Source organism: Emys orbicularis, chromosome 2 (assembly GCF_028017835.1).
Source record: "Emys orbicularis isolate rEmyOrb1 chromosome 2, rEmyOrb1.hap1, whole genome shotgun sequence".
Classification (NCBI taxonomy): Eukaryota; Metazoa; Chordata; order Testudines; family Emydidae; genus Emys; species Emys orbicularis.
In genome coordinates, this window is record NC_088684.1 from 65,035,712 (window position 1) to 65,062,563 (window position 26,852).

Genomic DNA, 26,852 nt, shown 5'->3' on the forward strand with positions numbered 1-26,852 from the left:
GCACCTTCCACCTCGGCCTACCCAGCTGGCCCTAAATAGGTCTTTTTGAAGGCGTGCCTGAGAGCGGTGTACCGGACTTAGCCCAGGATCCAACCCTCCGCCCTTTTGTTTTTGACCGTTTATTTCCATTCCATACTTCATGGTCCCAAATAACTTTGGACCACTGGGTGCTCTCCACTTCGACACTTGGATGAAAACTGCAGAATGTATCCATCCCTCCCTCTCATCTCCCAGTCCTGTCCCTCTTCAGACACCCTTCTCACGAGCATCTCCTCTTCCAGGAGATAGCCTCTCCTGCACGTGAGGGCCATAGAGGTAGTTCCTCCATGCAGAACTTATTGACATGTTTGCTGAGGAGATGCAGGTCACTTTAGGATGGGCCTGAGGTCGCCTTTGGGATTAGGAAATATTGGGAGACCTCAGATTTCCAGATCTCCATCTTCTGTGGACACAGAAGGGTCCTTCGATTCATGGTGGGCCAGCGCCACTACCAATTCACCGCACCATCTTCGGACTTTCATTGGCCCCAAGGATTTTTACAAAGTGTATGGCGGTAGTTGCGGTTCACTTGAGACATCGAGGCATACAGATCTATCCATGCCTTGACAACTGGTTAACCAAGGGCCATTTGCAAGTTCAGGTTCAACACAGGTCACTTGTCTAGGGCTGGGTCTGTTGATAAAGAAGCAGATATCCACTCTGATCCCAGTACAGAGGATAGATTTTATTTTTTTTTATTTTTTTTTTTTAAATAGGAGCAATGCTCGACTCCAGTCAGGCCAGAGCCTACCTGCCAGAAGTCCAGTTCCCCCATGTCAGATCTCACCCGCTCAGGACCCCTCGGGTATGTTTTGAGATTGCTGGGGCACATGGCAGCATGCACAGTATGCGTGGCTGCACTTCAGACCTCAACTCCTCCAGCAAACACCACCTGGAATTATTCCTCACAATATCGTCTGCCGTTCTCACATCATTGACTTGGTGGGCAGATCCGTGATCAGTAATGACCGGGAGTCCCTTTGCCACTCTGTGCCCGTCAGTGACATTGGTATCAGATGCATCAGACCTGGAGTGGGGAGCCCACCTTGGCAATTGCAGTACCCAAAATCTCTGGTCACAGGAGGAACTCTACCTCACCATGAATATCAGGGAACTGAGGGAGATTTGCTTGGCTTGCCAGGTGTTTCTTCCTTACCTCTTGGGCAAGGTGGTGCAGATACTGACGGACAATATCGCCTTGATGTTCTCTAATAAACGCCTCCTGTGTCAGGAGGCGTTACGGTTGTCGGACTTCTTCGTCCAACATGTTCACCTCAAGACAGTGCACCTTTCAGGGGACTGGAATACGCTGGTGGATTGCCTTAGCAGGTCCTTTTCCTCTCGCCACGAATGGTCTCTCCACCCTGAGGTAGTCAGCGCCATCTTCCAGAAGTGGTGGAATTTCTGAATGGACCTGTTCGCCATCAGGCAGAACAGGAAATGGTAGCAGTTCTGCTCAATGTGAGGGCTCAGCAAGTGCTCCCTGTCCAATGCCTTTCTGCTCCCATCGTCTGGGGGGGGTCTGCTGTACGCCTTTCCATCGATATCGTTGGTTCACAAGGGCCTCTTAAAGATCGAGAGACAAAGGAAAGATAATCCTAATCGCCCCCAGCATTGGTATAGCATACTTCTGGAACTTTTGGTAGCAGCTGGATTAGAGCGCATGATGCACCAAGACTTGATCTCCCAGAACCAAGGCTGTTTACTCCATCTGAACCTCGCATCCCTGCACCTGGCGGCCTGACTGCTGTGTGGCTGAACTGGGAGGAACGAGCCTGATTGGAGCAGGTCCAGCAGGTTTTACTAGGTAGCAGAAAACCCTCCACCAGAAAGACCTACTTGGCCAAGTGGAAGCACTTCACCTATTGGGCAGCTGATCAGAGTCTTGCCCTGACATAGTCATCTCTATAGACCATCTTGGACTACCTGCTCCACCTGAAGCACCATGGTCTGGCTCTATCCTTGGTCAGGATCCATTTGGTGACCATTTTGACCTTCCATCTTCCAGTCCAGGGCAGGTCAGTATTCTCTATGAGATGACAGTCTGGTTCCTCAAGGGCTTAGAGAAACTATACCCACAGGTCCATGTCCCGGTCCCTGTGGGACCTAAATCTGGTTCTGTCCAGGCTTACGCAGCTCCATTTCGAGCCAATGGCTTCTTGTTCGCTGCTGCTCTCCTGGAACATTGCCTTCCTAGTGGCAATCATGTCGGTTAGAAGGGTCTCCGAAATCAGAGCCCTGACTTCAAACCCCCTTACACAGTGTTCTTCAAATAAAAGGTCCAGCCGCATCCCCGTTTGGCCTTCTTGCTAAAGGTGGCATCACAGTTCCACTACAGCCAGGTTTTTTTCTGCCTGTCTTATTCCCGAAGCCCCACGGTTTGGATGAGGAATATGGTCTGCATGCATTAGGCGTGCCTTGGCCTTTTACATTGAAAGGACTAGACTCTTTCGCAAGTCAACACAGCTCTTCGTGGCAGACAGGATGAACGGTCTGCCCATGTCATCCCAGAGAATCTCGTCCTGGATAACCTCTTGCATCAGGTTTTGCTATGAGCAGGCAAAGGTTCCGCTGCCAGCCATCTTGACGGCCTATTCAGTGAGAGTTCAAGATTCGTCAGTGGTCTTCCTCACACAAGTTCTGATCCCAGACATCTGCAGAGCCGTGACATGGTTATCTATTCATACCTTTGCATCCCACTACACTATCACCCAGCAGGCCTGGGACGACGCATGCTTTGGGAGAACAGTGTTACAATCAGCATGCCTGTGAACTCTGAGCCCACCTCCAGGGATACTGCTTCTGAGTCACCGAACATGGAATCAACATGAGCAAGCACTCAAAGAAGAAAAAAATGGTTACCTACCTTTCGTATCTGTTGTTTTTTGAGATGTGTTGCTCATGTCCATTCCATGACCCCCCCACCCCTCCTGCCCCTCTGTCAGAGTTGCCGCAAGAAGGAACTGAGAGGGCATGGGGCCATTGATGCCCCTGCCCTATCGATACCACGAGGGGAAAAATCTCCAGCAGGTGTTTGTGCACCCATGTGCACAGCTAACATGGAATGGAAATGAGCAACACATCTCGAAGAACAACAGTTAGGAAAGTCAGGGGGAAAAAACAAAAAAAAGAAGTTACCTAAGACCGCTCCTGCCTTTTAATATTAAGTGCCACAAGAGACCAGATGAATATGATCATTATTCAGTTTGTTTACAGGGAGGAAGGTGTGAAAGAGGAACCAGATTTGCCTTGTTGCCTGAAACAATGACATGGTGCATGTATTGTCCAAATTTGAATCTCTACTTCTTTGCAGGGTGACACTTTTTGTAACCTCTCTTCTATTTCTAATTAGCATTCCTGTAAAGACTGCTGTCTATGACATGAGATGTCTTTCATAGATCCTCCTTCTTCAGTTTCCTTTTTCCACCTAACTGCTTTCCTTTTTTTCTTTCTCTTTCCTCTATTCTTGTGTAGGCTTGACCAAAGATGGCAGTAATGAAAATATTGATTCCCTTGAGGAAGTCCTTAATATTTTAGCAGAGGAAAGTTCTGATTGGTTTTATGGCTTCCTCTCATTTCTCTATGATGTAATGACTCCTTTTGAAATACTAGAAGAAGAAGAGAGCGAAGCTGCAGATGATGTTGATGGTACGTCACAGAATGAAGGGGTTCAGGGAAAAAAGACTTGCGTTATTTTGGATTTACAGAACCAGTGACTGATTCAGGGGCTAATTTTATTGGCTTGTGAAAATGTCCATGCAATCATCAATCTTAATATGACAGGGCTTTATGGCAGTGGGTGGATTAAAAAACAAACCAAACCTTTAATGAACATTCTAAATATGAGCTAAAATCAGCCAGCCATGTGATATAGTTTCACTACTTGAAAAGCCTTTCAGTGACTTTCTCCATTTTGTGACAGGGAGATTAACATTTACACAAATGTGTAATTATGCCTAGGATAAAATAACTAAATAAAAAGTGTCTGCAGTTATGTAGTTGGCTTCTGTATGGTTTTGCTTCAACAATTTGTGCATTTTGTGCACTAAAGTTGGCAAACTAACTATAGTAAGCTGTACCGTTACCCCTTATAAACATTTGTCTTTCTAACAAGCATTAATTGAGGCATTTTGTAATGGGCTTGATTACAAGATATTCTGGCATGATTAATATGTTATGTAAATATATATTTATATGTTAATCCTTACTAATATAGCTATTATACAAATGAGTGCTCTTATGAAATACCATATGATAAATTATTCGTACCTTAAATTTAAAATTAATTTTGTGATTCACTGATTTCTCAGATACATGCTTTTTACCCCTTTAATTAGAAGCACTGTATTAATAGTGCTTGTAAATGTATAAAAATTATTTTGTTCTAGGTTAGTTAACATACCGTATTCAGGAAATAGCATGTCAATATGTTTGTCTAATTTGAAAGAGGTTTTCAGTCTAATTTTTTGTACAATAATCACACCCTAAGGGCTGTTCTGATCTGTTTTCAAGGGATTTTTTTAGTGGGCATTTTATGAAAGTGGGGAATTGTGAATATGTATTTCTTATGTAATGATGAAATATATTAAAGATGACTCCACACAAAGTAGAATTTAATGTCTTCTATTTTTTGCCAAATTCAACAAACCTGATTCCATTTTTTCAAGGGTTAATCTGTTAAATTGTTTAATGCATGTTTCCAAAGTCTATTTTGGCATATGTGGATTTGTTGATAGTGAAGGTAACTGCCATAGAGAGGCAGGTATTCAGTGGTGTTCAATCAGCTTCAGTTCTTATCTAGTTCAGAAACCCTGAACTGAGATCTCATTTTAATATACAAATATGGTATATTCATATAATTAATTATTTGATAGAATTTTAATGTTGACAATACCATAAGCATTTTGTTAATGATGCCGGTTAACTTTGCTATGCTTACGTTTTGTAAAAAGTTTCGATTATGAAACTCGTATCTCAGGGTTTTAATTTGTCATATCCAGGCTGAAACTTAATGTGCTTTATTTTAAATGAATTTTGAATTGACGTGGCAGTTTTAAAGATATATAAATAGTATTGTAGCTCGGACAGCATTGATACATAATTCAAAATGAAACTAAGTGTAGGTGGCTTCTTGAACTGCAAGTAAATTGGGGAGTGAGGTACAGAATTTGTCTAGAAATATTAGGGAACTGCAAACACCCAGAATGGGCAATAATTACTTAGAGTAGGGTATAACCCAAAGAAACAAGATAAAATGAAGGGAGGGAAAGGTCTGGTTGAGTGTCATGAACATTTCTCAACAATAAGACATTAAGAATGTAAGGGCGTTTTCCAAGGAAAATGGTGGAAGCAACCTGAGAACATATTCAGTTGGCTTCTTATGGGACATAGCCAACACTGAAGCCACCATATCTCCACTACTGTTCTGCACTAGCCTGATTACAGCTAGTGTGGGTATTCCTAACTGTGCTACAATTACAACTTAATTTGAGGTGTAGATGTACTCTAAAATCCCATTGACATCAGTGGGAGCAGTGTTAAGTCAATGCTGAGCAATTGTGAAATCCCACTCTGAAAATCTATGATAAAAACTTAGTTTCATTGCACTGAAATATGTTAATTGTTATCTAACTATGTGAGGGACTTCGGTCTTGGAGGTCCTAATACAAGTTTAGTGAGTTTTAATTTTACTTTAGTGTTTTTAAAAAAAATAAAATAAGTTTGTTTGTTGTTGGGATTCCCTCCAAGACCTTTTCCATTCAGCTTATCCAGAACACCTTCTCTGGTTCTGGGAGAACACTTCATCTGGTTCTCCGGGATCCAGAAACTCAGTTCAACTCCACATTTAATCACTCAGGTTCCTTTATTTGGCATACAGGAAAGCTACGCTGAGTAGATCAGACTCAAGCAGATCAGACTCAAGCGTAAGGGCTGGGTATAGGGCATACCACATATCCAAAGTTACACAGAAAACCTCTTCCTTTATATACATTTAAATATATGTTTGACATTGCATCACATGTTTTTGAATTGGCTTGATTACTTTTCAGGAATCTATCCCTGTACAGCCTGCTCTTCCCATGTGCTGCTCATACAGAACCTGATCTTTACATTCCATATTTATCTTGTCCATTGTCCCTAGCATTGGGGTGTTCCAGCTTATCTTAACTAGCATAGACATCACGACTTCAACGTACTGCTTGTTCAGCCCCTATTTACAGTCTAACTTTCCATTCACTTTCCTAATCATGCCCATTAAGAAATGATGCAAGTTACCTATGTCAAGTCAGGCCTACAGTTATATTCAAGTAAGCAAGGGAATAGTTAGAACTGAAACTCCATTCCATCTTGTCTAAGTACAAACAATATGCTTGAGCCTTACATAGTTTGTTCTGAAATGCCCATGTAACAAAATGGTGGGCTAAAGCCTAAACTTAGGGTTACCATATTTCAGGTTCCCAAAAAGAGGACATTACCAAAGGAGGGACCTGGGGGGAGGAGAGGGGATGCCTGCAGCAGGGGTACTCACTGGAGATGGGGGCAGTATCGCTGTCTGTCACCGTGGCAGAGCGTCTGGCCCAAGCTCAGGATGCAGCGACAGCCATTAGTCAGTGCCTCCCTGTGGAACCTCTTGCCCAGGGCTGAGAGCCAGGACCTGGGTGGGTGGGATCCAGCACCCATGGCTTGCTAGACCAGTTAGCTGCAGGTTAGGGATCAGTTGGGAAGCAGCTCAATCGGGGGGTCTTTCTGAGCTGCAGATTGTCTGCTCTGCAAAAATGTAGGACATTTCCTATTGTTTATATAATCCCCCTTGGATAGACAAGAGAGACCCAAAAAGAGGCTTTGGCCAGGAAAATCTGAACATATGGTTGTCCTTTGTGACTTAATTCACTTTTTAAATACATTGGGTATATTAAAATATTCTACAAAAGCCAAAGAAATGTGTAAAATGTGCAAAATTTCATTTACTTCCACATACATTGATATGATCTAAAATATGCTCAGAAAAGAGAGCCGGGTTACGTATAACAGTTGAAGTTAAGTGATGATACATATTTTAATGGAATGTGTATATACAGCATAAATGAAAAATTCTCAGTTTATTTTGTAGTCCTAAATGAGAAAATACTGTTCTGTGAGGTCTTGTTAATGTGACATGAACTAAACTTACATCCTATACCATATTATTAATTTTGCTGTGAAGATTTATGACTAAATATTTTCCCTTGGGATACATTTATGATGGTCTTCATCTTTCTCAAAAGGTTATTTTTAATAAAGTGTATGGAGTTGCATCAAATAAGTGTCCTGTTGCTTTAAAAAAGCTGCAGTTAATGATTCTCTCCACCTCTCCAGAATTTTTATGAACAGTATTTCTGGATGCCTTTCTCTGTTCTGCTCCCTTATGCTCTCCAAGTCCTATAGATGGAAAATCTCAAAATGCAAGCAGTTATCAGAATTAAAGTCCATAACCTACAAACAGGATATTATATGACACATTGCATTTGTAAAATTGTTAGGTTTTCCAGAGAGATCAGAAAAGCATTGGGCTAAATAACGTGACACTTCAAAAACTAGGCATGCTGACCCTTAGCTGAATGGGTTAAAATAACATAAAAAATATATGGAGATAGATATATCTCCTAGAACTGGAAGGGACCCCAAAAGGTCATTGAGTCCAGCCCCCTGCCTTCACTAGCAGGACCAAGTACTAATTTTTGCCCCAGCTCCCTAAGTGGCCCCCTCAAGGATTGAACTCACAACCCTTTACAATCTTAATTGTAAATATGAAATATGATTCTTCTAACTTGTGCAATCTACTGTCATTTTATTCTAGAAGAGAAAATCGGTAATTCTGTGTTAATCATTTTTATTTTCTACACAATGGTTAGGGGGAGTGCTGTTAAGCTGATCAGACGTTAAGTTTTTTATTAAAAATACTATTTAGTGAGCTGAGCTAATGGATGCTGGGAAGTCATTAATGTTTGTGCATAAGCTTTTGCTTGCTTTGCTGTGATACTAATAAAAATGAGTTACATGAAAGTTATAGTTCTGTTCCACCCACAAAAATTGTAGTGGCTGATAATATATTTAAAGGCTGAACCCCTGATTTCTGTGACATCTTCAACAGTATTTAATGTGAAAGTGTAAGCAATTTTTTTTAAGGGACAATGTTTAGAATGACTGGAATCCGTTATATTAAAGTTAATAAAATGAACCCAAGGAATGTTTATATATCTTTTGAGATTACTATTGCATATATTTTGGAGCTTTTTTTTTTTTAAAAGAAGTATATTTAAAACTTTCACTCAAACTTTTTCAAGGGCAGTTGGTTAGAAGACTGCTCATTCTAAGGTAACATTTCATAATTTTGTATCGTTAGTCAGTCTCCAGTGACTTACCTTAGAAGAAATTAAAATTTTATGAATTATTCATTTAGGTTATGTGGGGTGGGGGGGAAGGAAAGGAAGGGAAGGCGTTGAATGGTTAGGGAAGATTTTTATTGCAGCTCCTGTTAGTAAAAATGGTAGGATAGAACAAATCCATTTTTTTAAAACATTTTTTGCTTAATACTTTGAGGTCAAAGTCTGTCAGTGTGGTTCGTTCAGTCAGTCTGCACTGATGTGTTTCCCAACTCCATAGCCATCCAGCAAGGTAGCTTTCTATAGTAATTAATTAATTTCATGCTGCTGCACCACTACCAAGGGGTTTTTCAATCAGTTTTCATAGTTGTGTTGCACCTGTGAATGGTTCTTCCACTCTGAGGCTAACAAAGACAAAAGACTTCTTGGACTTTGTTTCTACTTTGCAAACAAGATGCAATACTCATACATCTGTGATTTTATCGTCACAAAAAAAAAATCAACTTTTTTAAAGCCCAATTCTTTCTATTCAGAGAGAAAGCTGATAATCTGAGTTATGAATCTCCTCTAACAACATACATTCCGTCCCAGATATTCTTGGGATCCATACAATTGAGGGAAGTGTTTAACAGATTTTAGGTCAACATCTTTCAGTTCAAATGTACTATGGCTATGACTCAGTTCTTCCTTTCATAGTTAAGTGATCAGGCAAGCAAAAGAGTCTTGAGAGAAGCTTACTCCGAATGACTTGACAGCAGTTTCTGCAATCCTTTGTTATGCTAGCTGTGTAAACTGCAAAGCTCTCTTGTATTTCGGAGTGTGGGAAGAACATCTTTCCAAGCTCTGATTTGCCTGGTTACCTGAAGGAGACACAAAACTTGGTAGCAAATAGAATCCAACTTAAGGTAAGTGATAGCCTTTTATAAGCAAACTATTTTGGTTGAGCAGAAGGCCATAAAATTCCAATATAGTATGTTGCAGAAGTAAAAAATGACATGGACAAGACCAAAAAAAGCATAAATTAGTTTTCTCTTGTGATTCTTCTATGGAGTATAGATAGATAGATAGATGTGTAAATCCACCGATCTTGAACACCTGATTTTATAATATAAAGATTAACTTCTTGTTTGGAAACTTACTTTTGTGTTCTTAGTTCCACAATTTAAATATCTTCCTTTGTTAATCTTCTGCTAGAGATAAACTTTTTGTATGCAAGCTAAAGATAGCTAGTTTGGGAAACTGCTTGGTGGTGGACTGACATGAAACTCTTTTCTTTCTGCTACTCCGATGTACCTGATGGAACTTTCTGGGGTATGGCAACAAATATGCTCAGACTGAATGTGAACTACAAAAGTTATTTCTAAGTATGAAAATGTAGCCTTTGATGTTTACTTACAGTTCTAGTAAATGTGCTTTACATTTGTAGAACAAGTATAGTAACAAATAATGTCAATGTCAGTAATGGATTTGAGGTAATTTAACTCTTTTAAAATTTCATTAAACAATTGTACTATAGCTTTAATATCATTAATATTAAGTTCAGCATTGTGACTCCTGGGAAAACAGGACCTTCTTTTGTTAGAAACTAGCTCAGAAATATTTACATTTTACCTTAAAATAAAATCCACCTAAGAGTTGTAAACTGATGGGGGAATGTCCTCCGTATGTATAAGACCAAATCATGCTGTCAGTATTCAAACAGAATTCCCCATCAACTGGGAATACTGCTTAAAAATCGGTGACATTTTCTGAGCATTTTCATGTGCATTTTTTAAAAAAAGAGAAAGTTACCATTTTATTTATTTATTTTGAACAAACCAAACCAAACCAGCATAGCATCAGCAGTTCTCTAGATATACACCTCTACCTCGGTATAACGCTGTCCTTGGGAGCCAAAAAAATCTTACTGCATTATAGGTGAAACAGCGTTATATCGAACTTGCTTTGATCCGCCGGAGTGCGCAGCCCCGCCCCTCTGGAGCACCTCTTTACCGCGTTATATCCGAATTCGTGTTCTATCGGGTCGCGTTATATCTGGGTAGAGGTGTATGTTGACCTCAATTAATGAAACTGACACTCAAAGGCACTTCAAAAGTGTATTCAGTCATGTTAATTTAAACGTTTAGAAAAAAATGAACATTTTGTCAAATAAAATAGAAGTAAATTGTTTTTTAATTTATTTATTTTTAAAGAGTGAAACTTGGAAGTTTCCAAGAAGGTCTTGTACATCAAAAGTATAAAGTGCGAACAGCTTTAAAATGATATATCCTTTAGAAGTTTCATTTTGTATTAAATACTCCAACTATTCTTTGTCTTTGAATGCTGTTCTTTCTGAATTAATAGTACTTGTGTATTTCTCTAGGGATGAAATGCTTGAGGTGCTTTATTTGTGTGATTCATTCTACATTTTCTTTTGTATTAAAAAAATTTGTCGTACAAGTGTAAGAATATCTTGTGTGTAATGTTTTAAGAGTTAGTGTCCCTTAAGTAGAGTTGTGTAATACCAACTTGATTAACATTAGGAATTATGAAAAGATACTATATTTATAGTAATATTTGTTTTTACATAATTTAGTAAGCAGCTTGTGAAAAGAATTGCAGAAGTCTCCAAATCTGTCATAAAATTTGGAAATAGTATGTTTGGCAAGCCACCCCTTCTGCCTCGCTGGACTTAGTGCTCCCTCCTCCGGCAGGGATAGGGTCTGGGGTAAATCAGCCCCACTATGGAGTGTGTCTGTCTTCCCTCTTTGGGGTTTGTTTCTCAGAGCCTTCCCTGTAAGCCTTGGGGAAGGCCTGAGGAGTGGTCCTTGGCCAAACAAAAGAAAACAAGTCTATAACGCATCGAAACTAAAGGGGAATACCTTTCCCTGGCCCCTCACTGGGGCAGGTGTTGTCCTGTCACTGGCCCCGGGGTCTCAGTCCTTCCCCTAAACAGGCACTGCATTTGGGTGTCTCCCCTATGGAGAAGCCTGTCTCCCTGCTGCCACCAGCCTTGAAGCAGTTTGTCTTCACCCACACCAGGAGAGAGATTTTAACAGGTTTCAGGCAGCCCTTAATTGGACTCAGGTGTCCTTAATTGACCTGAAGTAACCCCTTCCCAGCTTGTAGGAAAAAGGGCCTTTAGCATTCTAGGGCTAACATACCTGTTTTCCCAGACCCTTCTGCAGCTGTCCGGCCTGACTTTGTCACATATGTTTATCACATATGATTGAAATGGTACTAATACTGACATTTACAATATATGCCTTCAAATTTATGTAAACTATATTTTAGTATCTTCTAAAAAAAATGTGGTATGTACAGCCAAAATAAATGTTTCAGGAAAAGTTACGGATTTGGTTGAAATCTTTCTTGTGGCTAGCTGTTTATGTATGTATATATGTATGTATGTAGCAGTGTGGTATAGAATTGCTTTCAGCTATTCATTGTTCTCCTAGAAAGGTATAACTATAATATGTTAATATTCACCTTGTAAGGCATTAACCGCTTATATGCGGTAAGGGTTTTGTTTTGTTGAAATCATATTAGTTTACCATAATAATTCTCTCTAACAAAACAAAACTAATATTGATGCCAAAAGTTTGTAAAGCATTCAAATTAGATCAAAATATAGTAGTAATTTTAAAGTGTGTTCTTGTTTAGAGAGATTTTTACTGTAGAATTCTGTGACCAAGAATGATAATAGACATGGTTTGATTTGGAAATGATACTATCTATTAGTTGGCTTGCTAAACAGAAGGGCATGTAAAATTTGCACACCTGAGGGCTTCATTAATAACTTGCTCAGAACTTGAGGACTGTTCTTTGTCTACATAAGAAGAGTTAGACTGCAGCAAATTATGGGTATCTATAAACAAGTGACACATCCATAAAACACAAACAGGGTATTTGCTGAGCTCTCTCCCTATGGAGTATGCACATTTCAATTTAAAATAAAGTTTTAAATTACAGATCTTTTTGGGGAAAGGTAAAATTTAAGTTCTGTACGTTTTTTTCCCCTAATTAAATCACGCTCTTATTTATGCAAAAGGCTTTTGAAATAACCAGATTTTTTTTACCATTTTAAATTATTAAACACTGTAACAGCTTAAGATGTGTTTTCATATTTACTTGCTTCATAAGTTTTCTAAATAAGTTTTAATAATTCTGCTATCTCAATTGGCTCAATAGTACTCCTCCTTTTGCTTCAACTGAGTGATTTATTTAGATCTTGTAAGTTTATTCACTGGAGGCAGTAAAGTTACACAAGTGTAATTTTGCCAGCCAAGTTAGGCCTTAACTATTTTATTACTGATGTTAAAGCATGAGGAGAGAACGCAGTTTGGCTTTCAGATCTCAGGTCAAGTGTGTAGGGCTAGCAGTTCAAAAAGTCTTTTTTTCAGTGTAATAAAGCCATTTTTTGTCAGTTTTAAGCACAAATTACACAACTTAACTGTAGAGGCCAAAAGTGTTAATATAATCAATTGGTGGATACATTTAGTAGTTTTAAAGTTGTTTCAATTAAAGTACCTATAGCTCCAGACACATACCGTACTTGGTCTTCATCTCACTGGCTGGCTATGCAGTAGTAGATTACACATCTACTGAAGTAAGTTTTCTCATCGGTAGGGAAGGCTGCCATCATCATGGTGGTAATGGTCTATTATCCTTTTGTTGCTGGCTGTGTGATGGTTGCAGGGGTCTGCTTATGGTTGGTATTTGTGGGAATCATTTAACTGTTCCATGAACATCTAACCCTAATTTGAACCCAGTCCTGCAATCCATGCTGTCTCCAACAAATGGAAGAACAATAAAGAGCTCTCATTTTAACAAATATATAATTCAAAATATATTTAGAAATGGTTGGCATTTGGAAGAAATCTGAACTCTAACTACCATAAAGAGCCAATGAAATTTTGTTGCTCTAGATTGGTAAATTATGTATGTTATTTGCTTAATGTATTGAATATCAGAAAATATGTTTATAACCTGTTTCCGTCTTACAAACATCAGGAGAGGAGCCAGGAGGGGTAGACAAGAGAAAAGCTAAGGCCAAAGGTACTTTGATTCGTCTTTTGTCAGTGAGTTTTGTGCAAATAATTTCTAATGCCTGAAATGCATGAGACTTGCAAACCAGGTAATTGAACTCTGGCTACTAATGCTAGATGTGGTGATTGCTGCATCTCCAATTAAAAAGACAAACAAATACCCTGCAAATTCTCAGTCAGAATTTCAAATTCCTGTTATCCATCTGCAGCTAATTTGAGTGCTTTCCTAATACAGGATATAATTAAATGTAAATCTATTTAAAAACACTTTGTGCAAGTTTTTTGCATGATTTCGCTGATTGTCTTGCAACTCTGTTATTTCATATGGTGTATGTAGAGATACATTTTGAATATATGCCCCGATTTTGCTTTGTTCCTTAATCCTCTTCAGTGACATCTTTACTGTTTTCAGATATTTAAGGGATTTATTGATCTTTAGGCAGAAGAGGGACCATTAGGATCATATAGTCTGGAATTTACCTAACATAAGCCATAGAATTTCATCCAGTAATTCTTAAGTGTGGTTTAGAAATTAAAGTAGAGTTTAGTGGTTGTTCCCATTATAATTGGATGTTATTTCTAGGGTTGTTTGCAATTCTAGTTTTATTTGAGGAAACATTCGCCGGGAATAATCTGTTGCATCTACTACTCTGTACTGGGCAGCCTGCTTGTTGAATGTAACAAACTTTACACCATCATTGGTTATCATTTTTTCCCTCTAAGGCTAGAGTACCAAATTATTTTTTTGTTAATTTACAGTGAAAAGATGGTTAGAAAAAAATTATCTACTGGGGAAATTTCTCATGCACATATGAATACTATTTTTTCTTACCTTTGCATGCCAGCTGAAATGTATAGCTTTTGTTTTGTGTTGTGTTTGGAATAACTTGTTTTGAAAATGTATGTTTCCCAAAATATTAATAAATGAGCCATTTAGTTACTTGTTGTGTTTGGGTTCTTACTGAAGAATTGTATGATATTGTAGTGAAGGAATGTTATGAAATGCCTCCAGTCCTTGCACATCATGTAGAGAACCTGTTGGGAGGATATATGGTGGCTGAATTATAAATTTTATGAATGGAAAGAGTATATTCTTTTCATATGCAGAAAATGTAATGAGAAGGTACAGGTAATCAGTTAGTAATACACTACATTACAGCTTTCATTATTATTTACTCTGGCAAAACCTCCAGTAGGCTTCAAGGGAAGACTTTACTGAATAAGGATTGAAAATCTGCTTCTGTTAAATTACATAGGTAAAAAATTACTACTGCTTTTCATAGGAAGAGGACCAGGCTAATTTCTTTTATTTGTAAGTGTGAATAGGGCTGAAAGTAAATGAATCTTTTTTTCTATGCTAACCCCATCATAGTAAGCAAAATATTTTTCTAGTTTTTAGGTTTATGTATAAAGTGGAAAGTTATTTTGACATAGATTTTCCCCCCCACAAACACACAAAGTATGAAAATAGCATCAAAGTAACTTTCTTTTGCTGAATCACCTTTTCTGCATATTATTAAGGAAATTTAAATATTAAATCCCGATGACAAGTTAGGACAAACATTAGTGTAAACATTCCCTCACCTTTTGAAAATTTCTACCAATTTCAAATACCTTTATATTTAAAATGGGGAATACTACTGTAACTGATCTTTTTTTTTTTTTTTTTTTTTTAAGTGTACTTTCAGTAGTTGAGAAGGCTGTGTTGATCTGCTTTGTTTGCATGTTATCTGGATGTTGCATCACAGTCGTAAGCTACTGTAATTTAAATAAATAAGAAAAAATTAAGTATTAAAGGGACAACGTCAAGATAAAAATCATAATAAAAATGTATGTATATTAATGCTATTGATTAAAATGCCAAGATTTTAAAATCAGATTTACCTCTGATGCTTTTAATTTGTATTTCATTGTACAATGAAACTAGACTGATCAGTTTGCTTTTAATTTTTTTTACTATCAGTTTCTAGTACTCCCAATTCTGGTTTTAATTCACTAACAGCGCTGTTGGGTTCTCAACCTTTTTCCTAGTCATATTAATTTTTTTTGTAATCTTTGGCCTAAGTAAGGTGACAGTGTTCCTAAAGTGTTATGCTATAGATATTAGTTACTGTAAATTTCCTTGCTGATCTATGAGGTTGAAAAATTCACAAGTAGATCTTGTTTTAAAGAAGGTATTCTTGCTTTATCTTATAAGATTCAAAGTACCAGGATCAAAGAGGTGTTAGACAAAGTCATTGAAAAGCATGTGTTCTGTAAAAGTAAATTAACAGTATTAGTTATAGAAAAGTAGTTTTATTAGAGTATGAAATTGAAAATACAGCAGTTTAATATAAGATGCTTATTTTCTGCATCTGCTGCATGATTTAAGACTTCAGTACGAAACTCAGATCTAATTTGTGTAGTTTTATAAATGTATTAATAGCTTAAATTGCCATCCTAATTAACAAGTATTTAGGCATCAAGAGATCTTTCTGCATAAATATTTCATGAATTTTGTTATGGGTTAATTAGAATAAAAAATAGGCTGCTAGCTATGCCAGCATTAGATTGGGGGGGGGGGGGAGAATAATATGGGTGGTCATCTTAGATTATTCGGGTTTGGAGCTGCAATTGGCATTAAATTATGCAGATACCTTGCACAAAATTGTGTTCCATGATCTAAAAATGGTGCTGTTCATTAACGTTTTCCATTTTTTAAATGAAAATATGAAAAGTAAAAGAAGCAATTAAAGAACCACTCAAGAAAATAAGAGAGAGAGAAGCATCCAGGAAGAAGGAAAACAAAGTTGAAGAAGAGAAAAAAAAATCCATGGAAGGAAAAGTTGCTGACCGAAAGGTTAAGAAAGTTGTTGAGGTGGCTAAATTGAGGGAAGATTCTGACAAGGTTAAAAAAGACAAAGGCAAGGAAAATGAAAAATCAGGAATAGACAAAAATGTGAAACACAAGGAGACTATGAAGAAATCAGCCACTGAAAAGGAGGTTACCCCTTCTCAAGCAGGGAAAGACACAGTAACTAAAAAGATAGCTAAAATCCCTTCTGGAGTTTCTGAAAATTCAGCAAAGGAAGATGAGAAGGAAAAACAGAAATAGGAATTTGATGGTGAGAAAAACTTAGTGTATTGGTAACATAATTTAGTGTATTAGTAACAATTTTTCTGAAAGTCATTAGTGTGAGTGACGATTATGCAGACTGCTTATGTGTGTACTTGCCTTGTAAACACACAACAAATATCTGCTGTGGAGCTCAAATGTGTACATAATGTATTTGATCACAAGTCTTGTACATTAAAAATTGTTGGTATAGCTTTGAAATCTGACACTTTTTTTTTTTACATACAATATTAAACCCTTAAATACATGTCTCTTGCTTTCTATTAAGGTGTTACATTTTTCTTGTAGATATGTGAAGAGTGTAAAAACATTGTGGATCATATGTAGAAGTTTATTAATGTATTATTGGATGATAATCTGGACATTACCTAAGTGGTGAAAATTCCTATTGTAAGAAACTAATTCTCATTTCATTAGAAGGCATGCAAACTAGAAATAGTGTCAATGAAACACATTTGTTAGAGTCTGATGCTTTTATTGAGTGCTGTAATGTTTTTCAGTGGTCCTGTGACAGTTTTTGTATTGCTATTACTATGCTAAATTACTGCTGTGTTGGCTTCATCTTTTGTCTGAAACCTTCGTTAGTTCACTATGGGTGAGATTTTCAAAAGTATTCAGCACCCAAAATTGGGGGCAAATTTTCAAAAGTGCTCAGAAGCCAGCAGCTCCCTTCTCAATGGAAGCTTCTGGGCACTTACGCTTTTGAAAATCTAGCCACTTACTGAGATGTCTAAATGGGAGTTGTTGCATGCTGATCAAATTTCAGGAAGCTGACATTGTACCATTATATGTATTTTGGCTGGACTGGATTAGAGAACAGATTTGTGTATTGCAGCCACTCATAGAATAGCTTATTCCTACAATAGTTCTAAATGTTCTACTTCTATACATTAGCTCATTTTTTTGGATTGGTATTTCTTTGATTTATTTTCAGCAATGAAGAATGAGAAGTATCCAAGAGTCTTATTAATTGGGGTAAATAGGATGTTACAAAATTTCTTCAGAAATAGTGTATTTCAGTATGTTACAAAATCTGTACTTAATTTCTAGTTGGTATATAAGAAATACTTTATGTATTATACAAATCCTGATTTTTATTGGACAAACAATAGAATTGATTATATGCTGAATCATTGCAAATAAAATTACAAGAGACTAGAACAAAATCTGAAAATGATACTTGAGGGTCACTGACTGTAGTGGCTGGTGGTCCTAGCAAGGTTCTGGAATTTGACTCCGCAGTTCTGGTTCTACCATAAACTGTTCTGTGACCTTCTATAAACTACTTCACTTCTGTCTCTCAGTTGATCCAGTACACATATGCATGCTTAGTTGTATTGAGGCTTAGTATTTGTAAGGTGCTTTAAGACCTATGGGTGACAGGTGCAGTAGTATACTTTTATATAATGCTGTGAAGGAAACAATGTTTTTGAAAACAAAAACAATGGCAAATACTACAGTACAATGTGACACAAGTTGTCCTAATTAGGAGGAATGACATACTGAATTAGTTTCTAAATACTGGGAAAATATAAAGTGTGTATATATACACACCTGCGTGCTGATCAGGGTACATTTTAGAGATGATTAGCAAAAATGTGGGAGTGAATATAGAAATCTCTCAGAACAGCTCTAGAAAAATATTCTAAATCTCCTTTGGAAATGGGACTTGATATCTATTCTTGCATAACAAGCCCAGACTTCTCTTAAGTTTAAGTTTCAGTAACAATATTAATACTCTTATCTCTTATTCCATTGTAATCTGTTGGAAATGAAGATAAATATTTGATAGAGAAACACTTTTCTTGTAATTAGGTACTGGAAGTACTTCTATTGGCAGATTACATCTAGGGTCCCTCCAGTGTCTGGATTGAGGGTGTGTACATCAACATTTTTCTTATATCTGGTAACAGAGAAAAGTACCGGGGGGGGGGGGGGGGGGGGGCGGGGGAAGAGGAGGTGGAGATTTGAGTGTCATACTTTCTATAATGCCTCTATCTGTTCCAAGCTCTGAACTGCCATATTGCAGTTAACAATATAAATTATTTCAAATTGCATTTTTAAGTTGCATGCATCGAGTGGTATTGAGGAAAAAAGGCAGAATTAACTCTCCCTCATATGTTCCCGTGCCCCCCCCAATAAGCCACACAAAAAACCCAACAGTCCTCTTATGTCCCAATCTTACAAAGATTATACATGTGAAGTCCCATTGATTTCATTGGGACTATTCCCATGCATAAAGTTAAGCATGTGTGTAAGACTTTGCAGCATTGGAACCTTACTTAAAATGCTGTTTTAAAGCACCTTCATGAAAATTTCTAATGTAGTTCAGACCATCATGTTTCTTTGTAATTGTTAATTCACGTTTTCCTGTGAATTCCAATATGTATACAGTTTTAAATGGGATAGACATACACATGCTTGGTGTGTGAAAGGTCAGTCACACAGTCACTCTGTAACCTAATACATGGGATTGTCTCTATAAACACCTTTCATTAAAATCAAACATCTAAATCCAATAGAGTTGTTACTGTATAAAGGCATGTTTAAGAGCCTGAAAATAAAATGTGTGTACTGTTTCAATCAAGGAAATTATACTTAAAAGGAACATCGCAACAGAAGATTGTTCGTCATAGTGTACCTTCTTTTTGAAAGATGTTGGTCCTCTGAGCATATTCTGAGGACATTTGTCACTTTGTCTTGCATAAGTATGTTGCACTAGAGTGACCCAAACCATGTTATGTTTTTTTTTAATTTGCTTGGTTTTCATGAGTATAGTAAAAAAGTCAAATATGCAATATTAATCTTTTAACTCTGGATTTGCTGATATGCTACAATCTGTTCCTTGTAATTTAATTTAAAAACCCTTGAGCTTTATTAGTATAAAAGATATGAGTTAAACAATCCTTGTACCACAGTAATTTCAAATATCCCGTTAAGTAATATAAAAGTACTTGTTTACATAAATAAAAATGGTTCAGAATAGCCCAGAAATGGTTGTGAAATTAAGGTGTATATAATGCAGATTTAGCTTTCAGAAAAAAATTCTCTAAACAGAATAATAGTAAAAAGCTGATGGAACTGAAGTGGTGGCTTAAAGTCAATTTTAAAGGGGTACGATGTAGTTCACTTTGGAGCAACTTGTTTGTTTCCTGACTTGCCATCACATAATTACAGCACATCTGTTGCTCTGCCAGTTTATACTTAAAGACAAATGGAGAACTTGAAACAACAAAACCAAGACACGGATGCATATTTTATCATGCACTTTGTGCTCTGTTGATCTACCCAGTTTGTAAACTCAGTTGATATTGTGAGAGATCTGAAACTGAGAGTTTGTTTTGGCATGTGCAGCAAGAAGTCTAAATTGCTAGGTTTTTTTAAATAAATGAGGAGGAGTTAGTATGCAAAGTGGTGAACTGCAGGTTTTTGTTTTTTTCAATCAGGCTTCAAATATTTGAAGTACGGACATGTTTCAGCTGTGTTTGTAACTATTAGAAAGAAGATCCTACAGAGCTGTTGAAATACTTATAGTTAGCCTAAATGATAGAGAAATGACCAAGTTCTGGTGAGAATTAATTTAAAAAAAACAACACCTATATAACACAATCCTGGCTAAAAACACCTAAAATAGAGTTGAGGGAACTAAAGTTCTCACTGCCCCCTCCATTGTTCAGGCCTCAAAAAATAGACCTGTTTGAGCCCTAATGAACACTATTCAGTGACTAATGTTGGATTTTGTTAATCATAAAACAAATCTGATGTATAATCAATTTTAAATGTTATGAGTTTGACATTTTAGGAATGAATATTTCTATTAATGAGACAGACAATACAATCTGATGTTTCAATGAGAACAACACAGGAAGCTTGTAGACCTTGTAGTATGGTTATTGAGTAAGAACTCTGGCTTGTATTCACTCTTACAGAAGAGGAAAATTTATCCTGATTATCAGGATATTCTTGAAAATGTTCTACACCCTAAGATCTCAATGTGAGTGGCTCAAAACTGTCACTTGTTGTTTTCCAAAACTAGACTTCATAAGTAAGTGGAAAATGTGCGTTAGGTAACAATTCTGCACGGGACACATGAAAGATGGGACTAGGTGATCTTCCCACCTGGAAATTCTGTGACCCTCTTACCCCGTCACTGATCACTGTATGTTGCAGCTCCCTTGTTTTCCATCATAGTCCGATCCAGAGGCACTTATTTAGTTGTACATCAAGTCTTACTATATTGGGGAAACCTGTGTACCAGAACTCCGTGAATCATAGTTTTGCTACAGCATTCATGAACCTGATTTATGGACTGAAGAGAACTAAAGGGTAGATTGCTGAATCTGAAGGCACGGTTAGGCTTGTAGCCTTCTTTACAATCTATTGAGCTATATTTGCGAGCCTAGTCAATAGTTTTATTGTGTGCTATGCGTTATGAAAACTTTTTAGAAGAACTCAAGACAACTTAAAAAAAAAATCACATAAGTACCATTTTTAAAATTTGGAAATAGTTGAAGTGAAAAGAAATGTCTGTTTTTTATCAGCATACATTACTTTTTCTTACTAAACAAAATCTATGAACAGTATTGTGATGTGTTTAAATCAGTGTGGATTTTGTTCAATAAACTTATACCAAAGAAAGAAGTTTGGGCATCTTTACCCATTTTTCTAATTTCATGTTTATGTATTCTTCAAATAACCCTCCCAACATGCTTTAGTCTTTGCAGAGAATGTACTGTTAAGGACAACGTAGAACAGTACATTGCTTGCGTAAATCCTCAGGTGCTTATACTGTCCATTTGTTTTACTGATAATATAATTGAATCTCATGCTGATTATCAAGATTCTCATGCTGATATATAATTAGATCAAGACAAGACAAAGCCTAAAGTTAACTTTATAACTGAAAAATGCAGGACTTAAAGAAAGATCTGTCCCAGCACAGCCAACACCAGCAGAATCCGAAGAGTCCATTCAAGCTGCAGAGCAGTCATTCGTTACATCAGGTAAGGTCTCTCACAAACTGTACATGACAACAAAAGGCAAGAAACATTTCACTTATGGTACTTTTGTCTGCGTGGATGTGAAATTGCATGACCTCTCATCACAGGTAAAAAAATCCCTTCTTTCTGTTGCCAACATTTGCCATTTAACTTCTTAATAGTTGTCAGTTTACTGTAGTAATTTATTCCATAATATTCAGGAATCACTATAAGTAACTGTTATAAAATTAATAAACATTAAAATTCTTAACTGGTTCGCTCATACAATAGAAAGAGCGACTGTAAACATTCTTGACTACAATTTGTATAGTATTGTTCCAGCATATTTTTCTGTAAGAATACAAATGCTGGTATGCATATAGATGTAGTAGAGTACTTGATCAAAAATGGGAGCAGATTTGCCAGTTTGAATAGTCTGCGAAGTTTAATTAGGTTGCTCCACCAAGTGTTAAATGAAGGTAGTACAATACATAGTACAATACATAAAAATGTACATGAATGCTGTCTCATGATTTTATTGCTCTCCTGGTTAGAGGACAAAATAAAACATTTAAGTTTGACTTGAAAGATACAGGCATAAAACTTGTTTTTTTTTTTTTTTTTAATTAGATCAGCATTTTTTTTAATTATTACATATATAATAGTTTATACTGGGAGTTCATATTTGGCTCAACTGCTAGAACATAAGTGTGGAAACAATTGTAAACCCATTATTTTTGCCTATTTATATAGATGTTAATAATGTTATTGCTGCTATTATTTATTTGTATTGTGGTAATACCAAGAGGCCACCAAACTAGGCTCAGGACCACACAATGTTTTACACTTTACACACACATAACAAAAAGATGGTATTTTCTTTTTGTAATTTAAATGCTTTTTGTGTTTTTGCAATATTTTAAGCTCAATACTAGGCAAAGTTTAATCAATGCTACATATTTTAAGTATTCAGTACTTATGTACTACAGTACTCAAGTACTTGTACTTATGTTCAGAATCTACCTTCAGGAACAGATTTCCTGCTTAAAACATCAAAAAGATTAAAACCCACCAGTCCTATGCAGAATTCAAGGAAATAAATTAAATACCCAATTTTACATGTGCTTGCCAGCAGATATTACTTACTACCAGCCACAGTGCATGGATTGGACTCTAAAAACCTATTTTCTGCATCTTCTTTTTTCTGTCTCTTGAGAAAGCACATCCTATTGAATATGTGCATAAGACTATACAGAATGAGATACGAATGTAGGGCATATTGTTAATAAACTGGAAATTAGAGTCTGTGCTAAAAAAGCACAAGAAAAATAATTCTATCACAGTTGCACTTCATCTGAATATACAAATGTTGGTGGTTTTCCTACAGCATTTAATTTTGCTATACAATTCATTTAAAAGCTGAGTTGTTTATTTTCAATTTCCCCACTGATTTTAAGTGACCTGAATGTGTGAACTGCATAAGTGCCAAAAGTATTATTACACAAGTTAACTACTTTGAGTGATCCCTTCTGCATACATGTATGTACCTACTTGGTGTAATAATAAATATAAATATTACTATTAATTGATTATATATAATATTAATAGTATAACTTATTCATACAATTTTGTATTAAATAATTTCTATCCTATGTCTATAATCTTGTCAGAAGAAGCACCCTATGGAAACAAACATTTGGTGCTTTTTCTAAATCCCTTTGTTTTTGGAAACGTTAAAATTTCTCTTCAGTGTTTATAATTTACTTAATCTAAAAATCATATTAAAATTATTTATCTAAATTGAATTGAGTACAGCTTGGTATATTCTTTTAAGCACTTATTCTCCCAGTGTCTGTAAATCCATTGTTGTCACTTACTTGAATTTAGAATTTCAGAAGAGTATCTAATTATATAATCTTAAATTTATCTGACAATTCCCTCCATATATGCACTTCATTTTTTTTGCTGCTAAATAAAGGATTAGAAAAAGAATAGTCACTATTTGAATTGCATATATAATAGTCTTACTATTTTAAATTAATATTGAAAATAGAAGAGTTTTATGGAAACCGTTTTGAAAAGGAGTTCTGTCGTTTAATAAGTTTAAAAATAAAACCACCTTTGTTATAGACATCAGAAATTAAAAAAAAATTAAATCTATTATTGGTAATACTTTTTTTTATAAATAGTACTTTCCCTACTTTAAGCATTAAAGATTACACCCATTCCATTTTTCTTGGCTCAGACAAATTATTCAGTTTGAGCCAGTGTGGACTAGGCTCTGGGCAAGGACTAAAAGAATTCCTTTCCGAAAACTTAGTCCATTTTACAAGTAATATTTTAATTTGTTGAGACGCTCAAGTAGCTGATGCTGACATGAACTTGTATAGTATATGTTCAGTGTGTGTAAAACTGAAGAACCAGAAGGCATTTAAGGGTCACTGATTTTTACAAAGAGTTATTAGTTGCCATTTTGTTTACCTTTATCTTTAAATTTCAAATTCAGAAAAAAATCATATAAGGATTAATAAACTGGTATTTCCTTCCATATCTCATATATTGTGGGTGTGTACGTGTATACACACACACACACACACACACACACACACACACACTTCATAAAAGGAAATTAAATTTTTCTTCAATTGATAGAAAAACAAGTGTTCAAAAATTTCATATTGAAAACCCAGGTCCCATCTTTGTGGAACTTACAATAATTACTCCTTAGGGCATTCTGCAACAAAATTTTAAAAATTATGTGCCAAAAAATTAAAAATTCCACACACACTATTTTAAAATTCTGCAAATTTTATTTGTCAAGTAAATGAAGGCTCCAGCATGACTTTGGGGAGCACAGGCCACTGGCTGCACGGAGGTGGGAGATGACTGTGGAACTCCTCCCCCCCCCCCCCCCCCCCCCCCGCCATTGGGACACAGATCCAGCAATGAGGCTGCACCCAACCCTGACACAGCGCAAGGACAGGGCCCTGCCCCCGAAACAACCCAGGGCACTGTCCCTCTGTGTCAAGTATGGAGGGGCTTAGTGTGGGGGGGATCCAGGTGTAGGGGGAGTGGGACTTTGTGGGTGGGGTGTCTGGGTGAGGGGTGAGGTTCGGCGGGAAGATCTCGGTATGAGGGGGGTCTGGATGCATGGGGGTTGGGCGGATGGGGGAGCAGCTCCCTGTACAGTGACCCTGCCTCCTGCAGGTGAGGAGCGATTGGTGCAGGAAGGGCGGGGGAGAGGGAGAGAGTTTGCAGAGCTTCCTACAGCCGGGGAGAAATCTGGGGGTGGGTCTCACATGGCCAGGGATACTGTGTAGGGGAAGAGGAAGTCCCATCCTCCCCAGCCCAGCTGGGACTAGGAGCTGAGCCCGGTGCAGGGTAGGAGCCACCAGCCAGTTCTTCCCCAGTCCTGCCCCCTACCCCGTGGTGATTTACCTCTTTGCCAGCTGCGCTGGGCACCTGAAATACTGCTGGGGAGGGTCTCATGACTGCTCTTATGACTTCCCTTTGTACCCTGTTAGAAAATCATTTTTCTGCAGAGAAGCAAAGAAATCTGATGGGGACATAAATTCTGCGCATGCGCAGTGGTGCACAATTCCTCAAGGAGTAAATCTGGTGACTGTCAAACACTCAACCTTCCTTCCAGCATGTGCATATTGTAAGAAGAAATGGTATCTTTAGTAACAGTGTGGGCCAAATATTCAAAGATGTTATTGTGTATATAAACCATTGCAGACTCAACATAGGTATTAAGAGCTTGATGTCTTCATTAACATTGGGTATTTTTGTATTCACTGGGTAGTTGAGCACCTAACTGGCCACATGCTTCTGTGAATTTCTGGTTTAGCCTGTGCACATTAAGTATTTGTAATTGAGTTAAGTGTACACAAATGAGCAGTTGCACGTTCCTAACTGTAGTAATCCGTTTCTGTCTCTATCACATGAAAGAGATGATAAAGGAAGCAATAAATATAATAATATGGACATGGCATATTTTTTCTCATCAAGACACTTTTGAAAGCTCAATCTGATAATATAGTATGAATTGCTGTTTATCACCTCTTTTTTTGTGTAGGTAGTGTCTTAAATTAGAGCCCCATAAATCTGAGAGGTGAAATAAAGTGAAGACTTACAAAACAATGTCCTGAAGGCACATGCATACATACATACACTCCCTTTCAGCAGGCTTGTCTTTTAACTCCTGTAGTACTGCTTTGGAAAATATTCTGTGTTCGCATCTTATTTATGGAGCTATATAATTGCTGGAAAGAGAACCAATCACCTGAAGCAATTTTTTTAAAACAGGTGTGTGGGGGAGCATGAGCCAAAGGTTTTACCATAAATAAATGGGTCAGAAGTGGGACAGTGTGTGTAATGTGGCATGAACTGCTTGGGAAGTCTTACCAGTGGAAAAATTGACACCATTTGCCCGTTATTTTAACAAAACAAAAACCCCACTGACTTGGATAGGATTTTGCTGTCCCTACAGTATGACACACACATGACATTGCCCGTAAGGTCAGAGTGTTTTATTTAAGGGATTAAAATAACGTGGTGGGTTTTAGAACCATAAAAAGTAATAGTGGATCAGGTAAGATACAGAGTTTTACTGCTACTTGAAGCAGTTCAATTTTTTTCATTGCCTGCCATTTTTATTTTTAAAAGTTGTGGGTTGTGTTTTAATTTTTTTTCTTGTGTATGTTGCAGTAATTATTTTTGTATAGGTTAACATCAGAGAGTTCTTGGTGATTACTATATGGCAGCTGGAATGCAACTATCTGAAATCACTAGTGATACTGTCACTTAAAAAAGTTGTACAGAAAAGTTGATGTTCTTGACATACTAAAAAGCATAAGGGAAATGCTTTCAATTCATCTTCAGTGAAATTGCTAGAAGTCTGGCAAAGGGGTTCATTTTTACTGTTTAAAAAATGCAACCTATTTTACCTGATCCCCTGCCTCCAATCCAATTAATTACAGAGGTGATAGAAAACTCTACAGTGATCTAATGAGGTCAAGGAGTTGCTTTACTGAATATGTCCATCTTTTTCTACAAACTAATTGCAACAGTTGCAAAGTGCAAACTTTGTTATCCTTTGCACCTATCTTTGACATATTTTATAACCCATTTAGAGCACAAGAATGTTGAAGCAGAACTGGAAGAAGAAATCCAGGCCATTCTTCATGAAGCACTCCATTCACAAGCCGGTATGAATTCAGACTTTGCAGTCACTGGGTAATTTATAAATAGCACAACAGACTAGACAAATTTGAGATTGATTCTTGATGATGGTGCACTGGATTTCCTTTCAACTGTATGTGAGGGG

The 26,852-nt window shown here is 37.0% G+C and overlaps 1 protein-coding gene across 1 annotated transcript in view; it reads left to right on the forward strand.

The window, feature by feature from the left end:
- The window catches only part of ASPH (aspartate beta-hydroxylase), a 210,016-nt gene that overhangs the window by 55,271 nt on the left and 127,893 nt on the right, over nt 1–26,852 (forward strand). Inside the window, exons 4-5 of the mRNA XM_065400175.1 lie at nt 21,458–21,547; nt 26,659–26,733. Coding sequence (XP_065256247.1) covers nt 21,458–21,547; nt 26,659–26,733 — 165 coding nt within the window. The remainder of the gene's footprint in view (nt 1–21,457; nt 21,548–26,658; nt 26,734–26,852) is intronic.